This window comes from Brassica napus, chromosome C6, assembly GCF_020379485.1.
Source record: "Brassica napus cultivar Da-Ae chromosome C6, Da-Ae, whole genome shotgun sequence".
Taxonomy (NCBI): Eukaryota; Viridiplantae; Streptophyta; class Magnoliopsida; order Brassicales; family Brassicaceae; genus Brassica; species Brassica napus.
Genome location: NC_063449.1, coordinates 18,930,280 through 18,944,620, shown reverse-complemented (window position 1 = coordinate 18,944,620; position 14,341 = coordinate 18,930,280). Strand labels below are relative to the sequence as shown.

At 35.2% G+C, this 14,341-nt stretch overlaps 1 protein-coding gene across 1 annotated transcript; it reads left to right on the top strand.

Annotated features, from left to right (window-relative positions):
- Positions 1-8,449: 8,449 nt before the first annotated feature.
- Positions 8,450-12,074, top strand: LOC106405568 (putative FBD-associated F-box protein At1g61330). Its single transcript, XM_013846093.3, has 3 exons — positions 8,450-10,610; positions 11,174-11,338; positions 11,422-12,074. Exons 1-3 carry the CDS (start codon positions 9,705-9,707, stop codon positions 11,707-11,709), a joined length of 1,359 nt encoding a protein of 452 aa, XP_013701547.2. The 5' UTR covers positions 8,450-9,704; the 3' UTR covers positions 11,710-12,074.
- Positions 12,075-14,341: the final 2,267 nt, after the last annotated feature.

Genomic DNA, 14,341 nt, shown 5'->3' with positions numbered 1-14,341 from the left:
CTACATAACTGGCACAAAAAAGTATTTTCTGGGATCTGCCATACTGGGAGGATCATCTGCTAAGGCATAATTTAGATGTCATGCATATTGAGAAGAACTTTTTTGACAATCTCATGAACACGATCCTTAATGTTCAAGGTAAAACAAAGGATAATTTGAAGTCAAGACTGGATTTAGTCGATATATGTGCTCGTTCAGAACTTCATGTTGATGAGAATGGTAGGGCTCCTTTTCCCATATACCGACTTGATGCAGCGGGAAAAGATGCGTTCTTTGATTGGATTTCAAACGATGTGGAATTTCCAGACGGTTACGCATCAAATTTGCGTAACTGTATCGACAGAAAGGAAGGAAAGTTTACTGGCTTGAAAAGCCACGATTGCCATGTAATGATGCAGCGCCTCCTTCCGTTCGCCTTCAAGGAACTATTACCACGAAATGTTCATGAAGCAATTGCAGGGATAAGTGGTTTCTTCCGCGATTTATGCACGAGATCAGTGACTCTTGAAGGTATTGAAAATTTGAAGACTAACATAGCCGTGATTCAGTGCAACCTTGAGAAGATATTTCCTCCCTCATTTTTTGATGTTATGGAGCATCTTGTTATTCACCTGGCAAGAGAATTGGAACTTGGTGGTCCTGTGCAGTATAGATGGATGTATCTGTATGAGCGGTATATGTTCCATTTGAAGAAGATGGTGAAAAATTTAAGTAGGGTGGAAGGTTCTATAGTCGCACAGATGATCAATGAAGAAACTTCAAACTTTGCCGAGTACTACTTTCCAGCAGAAGTTCAGACCAAAAACAGAAGACCTGCTCGGCATGATGATAGAGGCGAACGGGCAACATATCATGTTACGGTTCCAGACATTTTCACAGACGTTGGACGACTTAGCGGAAAACCAAAGGACCGTCGACTTACTGAGCAGGAGCGCAGTCATTTGCAAACATATTTGCTCACCAACTGCGAAGACGTTCTTCAATATGAGAGGTAAATAAATGAGCTTACAAATTTTTATTTTAACAAGTTGAAATTTAAATCTTAATTAATTACATTATTGTCATCATATACAGGATTTTCATGGCAGAAAAGCGGTTCGAGTATAGATACGCCACAGAGGACGAACTAGAAGAAATGAAGCAGAGAGAATTTACTGGATGGATGTTTACTTATGTGAGTGCTTTAAACAAATTAAAATATATTTTATCACATATTTATACTAATTCACATTTATTGATATAACATATATATATGTGCTATTAATAGGTGTCTGCTGGTTTGGCCAGAGGTGAAACATTTGACGATTGGATACGTGAGATGGTCGTTGGACCAAACTTTGTTGTGAAGTCATATCCGAGATTTTGTACTCGAGGATATGCATTCACAACTCAGAAGAGGAGACGTTCGAGTACGACTTATGATGCTGGCGTTTGTTCTGCATCAGGAGATGATGTATACTACGGACACATACATGAGATTTTGGAAATCAAGTATTTGGGCATGGTTGGATTGCGCTGTACTGTTTTCTATTGTGATTGGCACGACAACACTCCAGATCGAGGTGTGAGAACAGATGCATTTGGTGTTACATCAGTAAATTCGAGGCGAAAGCTGCAATATTATGATCCTTTCATTCTTGCTTCTCAGGCCGATCAGGTAATTAAATGTTAATTATTCAGAATGATTCATCATCATGTGTATTAATTTATAATTTTTCTAAATGTTACAGGTTTGTTATATCAAGTACCCCCGGGTAAGGAACAGAGATGATCCATGGGTTACTGTTACAAGACTCAACCCGAGAGGCCGAGTTCAGGGAAGTTCTGAGCTGGAAGACCCACTACAACCAAGCACATCCGGCAACTTAAGTGCAGCAGAAGATTTAGCTGGAGTTGGCCTTGTTGTCGATTTAACCGACTTTGGAGAGGAAGCCGTCGTTCACGTAGAGGATGAACCAGTGATTGGAGAGTTTCACCAAGATCCAGATTCAGATTCATCTGGTGATGATGACTCGGAAACAGACTACCATTGATTTTTTTTTTTTTTTTAAGAAATACCGAGGAAATTCCGAGGAACACTTGATATAACCTCTTTCCTCGGATATTAGTTATTTGGTTTATCTAGCAAGGCAAAGCTGAATACGAATTAAAAACTACTCAAAACACAACCAAATAAAACGAAGAAACCATGTAAAAGAAATACGAACTCATAATTAAGAAAAAAAAAACTAAGTTCAAAATTAACAGAAAATAAGACCATAAAACGTTAGAATAGAAAAGAAAATAAAATAGCGCGTTCGGAAATGAAATGGCAATACTGGCCGGTGATAGCTCCTACTCCTCGTCTCCTGCTCCAGATGTTCCTGCATCTTTGGGTCTCTTGGACCTCTTTCTTACCCTGTGTGTACCACTCGAACCCGAACTATAGCTGGATGGAGAGTTGTCCCGATGAACTACATCATCCTTTTGGCAACGACACGGCCTGATACGTGAAATGGCAGCCCAGATCTTGTGTAGCATGTCGTTGTTTGTCTTTATGCTCTGATCTCTCCAATGTTGTTGCTGGCGCGAAGTGGCGTTCGGTGGAAGCTCTTGCAGCTTGTACTGGCTGGAGTCTGATGGGAGTAGCTGATGGGGTTGTGAATCATCTGGAATGGCTTGTGCAGCCTCATCTTCTCCTTCTTCATCAACCACGGCCTTGCCTTTGGTCTGATATTTTGGCGTGAAGAAGGATGGCTTGTCTACTAGTGCGGTAGCAGGGGGTAGGAACTCAACTGCAGCCTCTGAAAGTAGAGCAGTCAGGCCGATCTGAGGCAGGTGGCAGTAGAGTGTTTTCTTCGCTCGGTCCTGGAATACGTAGACGTAAGGACCATCCCGATCGATCCTCGAGTGGGGACCAGCTATGAACTCCTTACTTACAAGATTTTTGACATCCAGGTAGTTCCAAGCAATGTTGTTCGATCTGTCCAGTGCTACCTGCTGGTTCTCGCAGTCTACACCCACATGTCTAAGGATCCGAGTAATCACTGCACCAAATCCACATGCATTGCTCTTGGATTTGGTTACTTTCCCCTTGTATCCTGCTAAGTTTGCGGCCAGCACCGCTCCCATGTTGAAGGCAGTAGCAGGTGGGAATGTAGAGTTTCCAAATGCCGGTAGCAAATGCCTCACACCTTGGTACAGGAGGCACAACTCCCATTGCGTGACTGATGCGGCTGTGGTTGTCCCGTATAGCAATGAGCCAATGAGGCGTGTTGCATATCTCAGTACTGGGCTCCGGATAAGTGACTCCTTTGCCTGAGAAGATCTATAAACCCCTGTGCCAATCGTTTCCCAGAAGTTCAACAGCTCTGAAGTCCAATAAAGACCAGATGTCCTCTCCCCTGCACTCAATCCAAATAGTTCGCAGAGGTCTATGAAAGATACCTCATAGTATACTTTCCGCACTACGAATGCCTGAAAACCTTCCTGATGGCTATCATCGGACGGCTGGCGTATGCGGATGCTATGAACTGGCGTACTAACTCCGGATAAGTGGGTTCGTTGAGGTTGCATAGTTGGCCTAGACCCATGTTCTGGAACAGCCCTTCAATGTCTGCTTTGATTCCCAATATTGTCATCGTCTCAGGACATGCTAGTTGTGTAGCCGGAACGGCTACCTTCTTCATGTTGTTGTAGTGGGTGGTATCAGACTTATCCCACTTCTTTGGCCTTTGCTTCTTTCGCTGAGACGAACCCTCTTCTTGTGTGTTCTTCTTTGCTGATGTTTTCGTGCGCTTCATTCTCTACAAAATAGAATCATTGCTCTCAACATGGTTATAATCAATTAAGAACTCAAAGCAACATGAAAATGAAAGGCGAAATCGAGTTGTGATAAAAAAAACCAAATTGAAAAAAATTCTCAATCCCTAAATCATCTCAAATCCTGTTCCAAACTCGTTGATCACAGACAATTGTGTTCTATTCCATGTTTAAACATCTGTTTCATGCATATTTGATCAAGGAATCAACACGGAAATAAGAAATTCACAAAACCCAAAAATTGCTCAAGAACACGATTTCAGAATGTGGAGATTCGCGGAGTATACATGTCTTAGGGTGAAAACGAGTGTAGGAATCAGGTAGAGCTCGAAAAATCAAGGGGAATAGAGTCCAAAATTGTTCAAATCGGATGATTATAGAGAGAGAAAGGGGGGGGGGGGCAAATTATAGGGGAAATCGGAGGGGATGAGAGTTCTGAGGTTTAGATCCAAAAAAGGTCTGGTTTTGCCTTATAATTCTGTTTCCCGCACACGGATCGATCGATGCGTTTTTGAACAAATACGGATCGATCGATCACATTCTTACGCTTTGGTCCATCTTAGTGATCGATCGATCGATGGGATAATCTCATCGATCGATCACATTCTTACGGTCCGGTCCATCTTAGTGATCGATCGATGCGTTTTTGGACATATATCCATCGATCGATTCGTTTATAAAAAAACTTACAAGATTTTCCGAGGACATTCCGAGAAACATTTGAGATTCTCGATCGATCGATGGGATAATCTCATCGATCGATCACATTCTTACGGTCTGGTGCATCTTAATGATCGATCGATGCGTTTTTGGACATATATCCATCGATCGATCCGTTTATAAAAAAACTTACAAGATATTCCGAGGACATTCCGAGGAACACTTGAGATTCTCGATCGATCGATTGGATAATCTCATCGATCGATCACATTCTTACGGTCCGGTCCATCTTAGTGATCGATCGATGCGTTTTTGGATATATATACATCGATCGATCCGTTTATAAAAAAAAATTGACGTATTGAAACCCCAAACACTAGTTCCTCGGAATATTCCGAGGCAATTCCGAGGAAGAAGAGGGTTTCCTCGGAGTTCCCTCGGAATAATCCGAGGAAATTCCGAGGAAATAGGGTTTTTAAACCGAAAACAACGTTTTGCGGTTTGAATAACACCTATATAACCCTTATTAAGTGTCTTACGTTCATTATGAAGTCAAATATTTGTTCCTTACCGTATAATTAACACTTTTCCGATTGTATGAACGAAATCCCACAACATAAGAGAAACACTTATACCTTTTAATGAACGGTAAAGGGAATACTTTCAATTAGTTTTGAAATTTGTTATTTCATGGTTTATGCTCATCTATACAAAGAATCCTCAATGGTATGCATTACAATTGTATAAGAAATGAAATACGGCAAAAAAAATTGATGTTTTGAAACCCCAAACACTAGTTCCTCGGTATTTCCTCGGAATATTCCGAGGAAATTCCGACGGATATTTTACTATCCGTCGGAATTTCCTCGGAATATTTTCATTTTACCGGGCAAATATTTCGCGAAAATTGAAATTAGAATTCCGACGGATAATGTCCGTCGGACCCTAGGTTTTATAACCACGAGCCCCTTCTTCTTCCCCATTTCTCTCTTCTTCCTCTGCGCGACTCCTCTCTTCTCTCCGGCGATTTCCCCCTGAAATCCGACGATATCTCCGGCGATCTCCCCCTTCTCTTACACAAATCATGTAAGGACCCTATCCCACTCTCTTAGGTTCTATTTGTTAGGTTTTTGTGTAGTTTTGATAGATTTTTGTTAGGGTGATTGGTTAGGATTGTGATTTGGTTGTATAATAGGTTTAGAATTATGATTTGGTTGAATAATTTGTTTTGTTGAATTGATTTAGAATTTTTTTATAATTTTTTTTTTTTTTTTTTTTATAAAATCGATTTTTGTATATAAAATCGATTTTTGTATTTTACAAATCGATTTTTCTATATAAATTCGATTTTTTGGATTTTACAAAAAAATTTTGTATATAAATTCGATTTTTTGGATTTTACAAAACATTTTAAATATCTATAAAACTTTTTTTGTGATTAAAAACTATTATTTGGGATTTAAAAATATTTTTAATATATATATATATTATTAAAACTATTTTTTGTAATTATTAAACTATTTTTATTTATTAAAACTATTTTTTGTTTATTAGAACTATTTTTATATATTTATTAAATATTTTTAATATATATAAATCTTTTTTGTGATTAAATTATTTGGGATTTTTTTTTAAAAAAATTAATTTATATATTTTCTATTTATTAAATATATTTTTTTAATTTACAGGTCTCATGATGATCAGACCCGGCCTCGACAGCGTCGTGGTCGTGGTGGTACGGGGAGCCAGTCTCGGGATTCCAGCCATTTTCAGGATTCCCCTTCGCCCCACAGCTCCAACCATACATCTCCCTCTGCTGCACCCGCTCCTGCTCCTCTCGCTCCCGCTGCTGCATCCGCTCCTGTTCCTCCGGGTCCTCCGGGAGTGATGCGTGTTGCGGAGTTGGTTCAACAGCCCGGTCGTGACCATCTTCCGTATCTCACTCCGTATCCACATGGACGGGGTCAAACATGGTAATTAAACATTTTTTTTTCTTTAAATTTGGATTCATTATTAACCGTTTATTCTTTTTATTAGGTTCAACCGATCCGGGAACGGGATCAGCGCATGGATCAACCGTATGATGTACTCGGCCCTCGACAGTGGACATCCGACTTTCACTCACTTCCCTACCGACAAGCAGGTTCTGTGGTTTCGTCAGTTTGCGGTAAGTATTCTAATTTTTTACTTATATTTTTAATCTTTAATATAAATTTTCTACTAATTGTGTTTTTTTTTCAGCAAGAGTTCAACTGGAATTCCGATGAGACGCTCTTTATCTATCACCACTTCGTCCATAAAGTTATGGACAACTATGGGAAGCAGATCCACGAGTGGAAGAAGAAGTGGGAAATCAATAAGGTTCGATTTAATTTATTAAACAATTTTTTAATTTATTAAACTATTTTTTAATTTATTAAACTATTTTCTTTTTTTTTATTAAAAGGTCCCAAAGTCGATGAACGACACGGTCTGGAAGGAGTTGTGTGCGCATTGGGATAAGGAAGAGACGAAAGAAACTTCTTCCACCAACTCCACCAACCGCAGGAGCGACCGTAAAGGGAAGGGCATCTACAAGCATAACTTGGGTGCTCAATCTATTGCCACTCTGGGAGATCGCATGGTAAGTTCAACCGCTTTTTCTTCAATTATTTGAGTTTCAGAATTTTAATTTATTGTGCATTTCTTCTAATTTCTAATGTTTCTTTAATTTATGTTTTTTTTCAAGGCGGAAGAAAATGATGGCGAGCCGGTTGATGATCTCGCCCTAATGAGGAGGGCGTATACCAACAAGAAGACCGGCCAGATTGATGACGGTCTTGTGAGGGACGTGGTCGACCTGGTCCAAACTCAGGTGGTAGACGAAGTGTCTCAGCTTCAAACCGAGGATGACGCTTCGACGGCTTCGACCAACTTGTCCCGGTTTCGAATCAACGAAATCGTTGAATCCGTAAGTTCTTTTTTTTTTAAAGTTCAATTCATTTATTTCTTGGTTTAAATTTGTAAATTTGGCTATTTTCTATTCAGTCGGTTCCAAAGAAGAAGGGACGTTTGGTCGGTTTGGGTCGTCGCACCCGGTCGGTTCCTCCTTCTTCTGCACCACCGCCCTTTGTTGATCCAGAAGTACTTACGGCTCAGTTGAAGGACAAAGATGATCGTATATCTTTGTTGGAGACCCAGATGGCGGCTCAACAGGCGGGCTATGAGGCACAGAGGAGGCTGAACCAGCAAATGATGGAGATGATGCAGAGGATGTACCCGAACGAGGTGTTCCCGGACGTGCCAGACCCGTAGTTTTTTTTTTTTCCCAAAAACTCGGAATGTTTTATTTTTATTTGTGAAACTTTGAATATTAATTAATATGATTTCAATTTTAATTTTAATTTCATATTTTCGAATTTAAATTTCAGAAATTTTATTTTTTTAAAAAAATTAATATTTTTTACATTCCGAGGAAATTAATTTTAATTTTTACTCGATCGATCGATGCGTTTTTGGACATAAATCCATCGATCGATCTGTTTACAAAAAAACGTTCGGAATATACCGAGGGACCCGTTCCTTGGAATATTCCGAGGAACCGGTTCCTCGGAATATACCGAGGGACATGTTCCTCGGAATATTCCGAGGAATATGTCCATCGGTATATTCCTATCGATCGATGTATATATGTCCAAAAACGCATCGATCGATGAACGTCCAAGGAAATATCCCGACGAAGTTCTCCCTCGGTATATTCCGAGGACATTTCCGACAAACTAGTGATCCTCGGAATTTCCTCGGAAGTTTGTTTCCTCGGCATTCCGTCGAAAAATTCCGAGGGATTTCCGAGGAAAGAAGAAATTCCGAGGAATTATTTCTGACGACTTGTTTCGTCGATATGTCGTCGGAATAACGATATTCCGACGAAATTCCGACGATTTTTTCCCTCAGAATCCTTGCTGTTTTCTTGTAGTGAATAAATTTTAATCAATCAATTAATTGATCTTAAAATATTAATATTATGAAGTTTAGATATTAAGTTGAGAAACTTTATTGATAAAGGTGCTCTAATGTAGTTACATTATTTTAGTTAATAATCGTGATATGGTGTAATATAGATTCTAGGATTAATCAGATTTTTAACGGAAAAAAAAACCAGTTGTTGAAAAGTTCTTCAGTATGACGCAACATCTTTGTTATGAAATTTTAAAGAAGAAACCCTAAATATGTCAATGTTCTTTCATAGGCAAAATGAGATTTTTGAGTTTCTCGAACATAAAAGTCCAATTGTTCCTACGTCACAATAGAACTCATTAACTAGTTTGAGTAATAAAAAGTCATCTCAATATATTATTAAGAATAAGAAAATAATTACAGAATTAAACACGAAAACAAAAAATAAAACAAAGAAGCCAAGAGGCCCATTAGGGTTCAAAATAAAGAACTTAGACTATGGCCTTGATTGTAAGGAGTAGTTGTTTTATCTACTATATATGATAGGGTAAGCGATAGAACATAAATGAACGTTATCTATATTTTTTAACAATGAAGTAAAAAGCCTACAATATATGTTGTACCTTATAATAGTAAAGAGGTTTGGTTAGAACTGAGATACACATATTCTATATTTAGATATATCATAGAGAATACTTTAAAATATTAATTATATCATTTATAAAACGTAGATGCTAGATCAATTAGAATGTTTATTTAATCTTTGTAAAAATTTATAATATGCAATCTAGCAAATCAAGATCAAGATATCCAAATTGTTTTTGGAATTCAATTTGTGTATTCCAAAATTGTAAAATATTAAAATGATCATATTGATTTTCCATATTTTTTTATTTATATTTAGTTTTAATAATTTTTTGGTATTATGAAGATAATTATTTTAGAACTGTATACTAAATCAAAAGTATAAAGTGACAAAAACATTCTCATTATGGCCTATTTTGCAGATTTCTCATTTATAAAAAGGTTAAAAAACAGACTAAAACTTGTTCTTCACTAAAAAACTTAAATTCTTAATAATGGTAACTTTATATTTTATACAAAAAGACAAACAGAAAAGAGACTACAATTCAGTGTGTCCTAATTTGTGAATATATATTGCCTAAATGATTCATTGACTATATTACTTCCATTTACAAAAGCAAAACACAAAAACATATCCAAAGCTTCCTTTTACCATGAAATCATCTATATAAAGATCATTTCTACTGAAGAAATAATTTCTCATTCCAAGAAAAATATTAAAAATGTCAGAGTCCCCAAATAAGAAGATCAAATGCATTGACGAGCTGCCTGAAGATCTCACTGTAGAGCTGCCTGAACATCTGGTGGAGTACATCATATCAACGTATCTCCCCATCCAATATGTTCTACAAAACCGGGTTGTGTCCAAAACATTCAGGGAAGCAGCGATTCGACCCCGAGACCTTGATTTCGGCAGGATATACTCCAGGAGACGTAGTCAATCAGAGGTTGTACGTATAATTGAAGAGATTTTTAATCAACACAAAGGATCAGAAATCAACCGATTTGTTCTGATTCTCAATCATATTGGCGTAGAGGATAACGTACTCTCGTGGGTAAAAACATGCCTAAGTAAAAAAATTCAAGAGCTGACGTTAAACTTCTCCAAATCCAATAAAGTTATGGATCTCTCTGTTGATTTCCCGGCCATCGAGACACTAACTGTCTTGAAGCTAAGGTGGTGTAAATTCGAAATACCGAATAATACCCCAAAGGGTTTAAGACTCTTGAGGACACTTGCGCTCATGAAGTCCAAGGTAACACCAGAGATGATAGATGCAATATTCAGCAACTGCATTCACCTCGAGACGCTTGAACTAACCAGATGCATAACGCATGGGGTATTGAGCATCAATGCTCATAATCATAAGAAGTTCAAGGAACTGGTCCTGTATTGTATGCCTAATCGCTTGCAAATCATTTTAGATGCACCTACTCTTGAATGCTACAAGTGTGAAGGATTTGTTAGGATTCTTGACTTTTCAAGTGTGGACGCACTTAAGGAGGCGAAACTCCATTATATCCAAAATTACAATTGGCGTTATTACGATTCGTCTAATATGGTGCTTGCTAACATGGTGGCCTATACAGGAGTTCATGTCCTCTCAACGACAAATATCTTTCTTGAGGTAAACTTTTTCGAATTTACTTTTCTTATATTTATAAAAGTGTTTCATGTTTTTATTGCAATATCTGAGGAAAACTTATATACGATATTTTTTTTTTTTTTTTTTTTTTGATAACCGTAGTGTGATCCCAAAGGCTTTCTAGACCCAAGGACTAATCACTACGAGGCCCGCAGGATCCGCGTTTTCTTACCACTTAAGGCGCCCCGGGTAGCCAAGGGGAATCGAACCCAGGGCGGTACTCACAGCTGTGAGCCCTTTACCACTAGGCCAAGACCACTTGGTTACTTATATACGATATCATTTTTCCACATAATGAAATATAGGATAACTTTACAGATAAAGACACTCTTGAGTGAATTTTAGAGTTCCTTTTGCAATTTTGCACAAACTCTTTAGGTGATCAACTGATCATGATTGCGGATGTTCATCTTAGATAGACTATGCAACATTCACATGCGTTTGTTTCCTGTGTTTATACAACTCACTTCCTTTTGTTTATAACTTTGGCAGTCTTGGTTTATGTACATGAATTTTTATGTTTCCTATGACATGTATATATATAGGCATTCAAGGAAAGATACATAGAGGGAGAAATGAGAAGCCCGATTTTCAAATTTTTGAACTTGAAAGAATTCTATATTCTTTTTAAAGCTCCAAACTTGTGTACTCTTTATCACATTACTGAATTCCTCAAAAGATCCCCTAAGGTCGAAAAGGTTTTGATCGATGTACGTATCTCTATATCTATCTCAAAATCAATAATTCTCCAACTCTAATTAAGTTCATTAAAATTCTCGTTTGGTAAGCGCAGATTAAGAAGTTCACATTTGAACCTGGTACGCTTTGGATAATTCATCAAAAGTCATATATGGAGAGCAGCAACTACGAGTTTAACTCTATCAAGGAAGTAACGATTGATGGCTATAAAAACCATTGCCATGAGCTTGATATAGTGGAGTTCTTTTGCGGGCATGCAAAATCGCTAAAGAAGTTGAAGTTGATCATGCCAAAAAACGTTAAGAAAAGAGCTCGCGGACTCGATTATGCTAGGTTGGATTACATACGAAGCAGATTTCCAGGTGTTAAAGTGGAAGTTTAAATGCAGGATATGACCAAGCATGGCAAACTATAATAGCTCTTTTGATGTGTTTTTAATAAAAAATAATTTAATGTTATTCTCTAAGATTTGAACTCTTTTGTTTTTAGTTTTGGTATTGTTTAAAGAGTTATTTTTGGGTTCACCCCCAATAGAATTTCATTATTTCAAATTTGATATCTTATAGAAGAGGAAACAAAATATTGTCAAGTTACATTATATTTTTAAAATAAAATGGTAAAAAAAAATAGTAGTTACAGAAAATAGAATTTTATTTTTAACGTCCTCAGCACAATACTAAAACCTAAATCTTAATCCCTAAACTTTAACTCCTAAACCCTAAACCCTTGGATAAATCATAAACTCTAAATCAAAAACACTAAACACTAAAACCCTAAACCCTAGCTAAATCCTTGAGTATTTTAGTGTTTAGTGTTTTTGATTTAGAGTTTAGGATTTATCCAAGGGTTTAAGGTTTACCCAAGGGTTTAGGATTTAGGGTTTAAGGATTAGGATTTAGGGTTTAGTGTTTCGCAGTTAAATTTTTTTTTTTGTAATTACTAATATTTTTTAATTTATTTCTTTTTACCATTTTATTTTAAAAACATAATATAATTTGACAATATTTTGTTTCCTTTTATAAAATATATCGAATATGAAATAAGACAATCATATTGGTTGGTGAACCTAGAGGATCACCCTAGGGGGTGAACCCAAGAATAAGTCTTGTTTAAGTTATAAACTATGTACATGATCCGTGTAACCTTGCAGATTTCTTTTCTAGTTAATGGAATAAAACATATAAATAAATAACTAATATGATGTGTGGTGTTATATAATCTTGTTCTATAATATTTATTTTATCTAAATTAGTTAACATTATTATAATTTATGCAAATTAATAGTGAATCAATTATTTTATATATCTGTCGAAATATCAGGAAAGTAAACTAATGAATTGGTTAGGGTTATAACATACAAAATGAGATGTATTAAATTTAAAACTTACAACACAATAATTAAGTTCAAATGAATGTTTCTGTTTAAATAGTATAAGATTTATCTGGGATCATTGATATCAAAGTGGTTTTGGTCTAATATGCTCATACACGGCCATAAAAAAGAAGTATAGAGTCATATAAAATTGGAAAAGCAATAATAGATGCTAAATTTTATTATAATCAATAATTATTGCTAATTGTGAAATTAGCCTAAATTATTGTTAGTAATTTGTTTAGCATCCATTAAGTAAGAAATCAACGTTGATCAGTATTACTTCATTCATGCTTCAGTTTGTCACAATTAGAAGAATAAAAAATAAGAGGAAAGACAATGTTCCTTAAAAATTTACACCATTAGGAGAAAAATAATTTTAATATCCAAACGTGTTTTTTCTTCTTGTTCCTCCAAAAAATTATCAAAAAAATGTTCCTTCAATATTTTCTCTAAAAAAACATAATTACCAAAAAGGAAAAAAAACACACATCTCGTCCTATTATACCTTCCAATCTTTCTACACCCACTAGATTTTATACTCGAGCTACGCGCGAGTCTGTATTAATAATTTAGTTTAGTTTTATAATAACTTTTACACTAATTATTTAATTGATTTATATAATTTCTTATCTGAAATATGATTTGTCGATTTTATTATTTATATTTATTTATAACTATATCCTCTTATTATCTATTTACTTATTTGTATTTATAAATGTAATAATTACGTTTATAAACATATTCATAATATTTGAAAAATATTAACGTGTATTTTAAAATATTATATAAATTTTTTGATGCATGTAAACAGTTAATACATCATAATATTTTATCATACATTTTACATATATTTAATTTGAATAACATGCACGATTGAACTATTTGCATAATATTTAATTTTGCTTTGTATTCAGAAAATTTTACAACGAATGTGTGATTGTTGTATATATATTAGATAGTATAATATTTAGATTTAAAATTTAATCACAATAAATATTTTGATGAACTTTAGTTAATATTAAATAGCCTTTGTAAGATAATATAAAAAGTAAAATAAATATAATGAATTTAACTATTGGTATGAAACATTTTTATTTATTGAATTAATAATATTGAGAATCTAAAGTATTAGATTTGTCTTCTACTTGATTCAATTAATTATTTGTATTGTAGTTAATCTTGTATGATCGTATAATGTATTACAATATATTATCATTTATTTTTCTGGTATAATAGTTAATATTTGTTTATTTTGGAGTGTACATGAAGATTTTTAAGATCCTTTGAAAACTTTTACATAATTTTGATAATTGTTTTTTTTCTAATTGCTAAATGCTGACGGTAAGATAGCAAAAGTCTTAGATAGCGTATTCATTATAATCTTGAGACTTTTTTCTAAATGTTCAAAATTTGTATGTTTTTAGTTTGTTGATTATAATACTTTGTTCCTTCTATCATTCTTATATGTTATCTTTCATGCTAATTTATTGTTGGTCTTCATTTTAAATTTTATTTAAAATCTTAACTAACTTATTTGACATGCTCTTTTAGGCTCTTTATTTTTTATCTATCTTATAAACATTTTCTTCTGAACATTTTCTTCGACATAACTCAACAGAGAGCTTCTTAAATTTTATAT

Coding starts and splice junctions, on each gene's coding strand:
- LOC106405568 (XM_013846093.3), top strand. CDS start 9,705: ATGTCAGAGTCCCCAAATAAGAAGATCAAATGCATTGACGAGCTGCCT. Junction 10,611..11,173: donor CGACAAATATCTTTCTTGAG/GTAAACTTTTTC, acceptor GTATATATATAG/GCATTCAAGGAAAGATACAT. Junction 11,339..11,421: donor TCGAAAAGGTTTTGATCGAT/GTACGTATCTCT, acceptor TGGTAAGCGCAG/ATTAAGAAGTTCACATTTGA.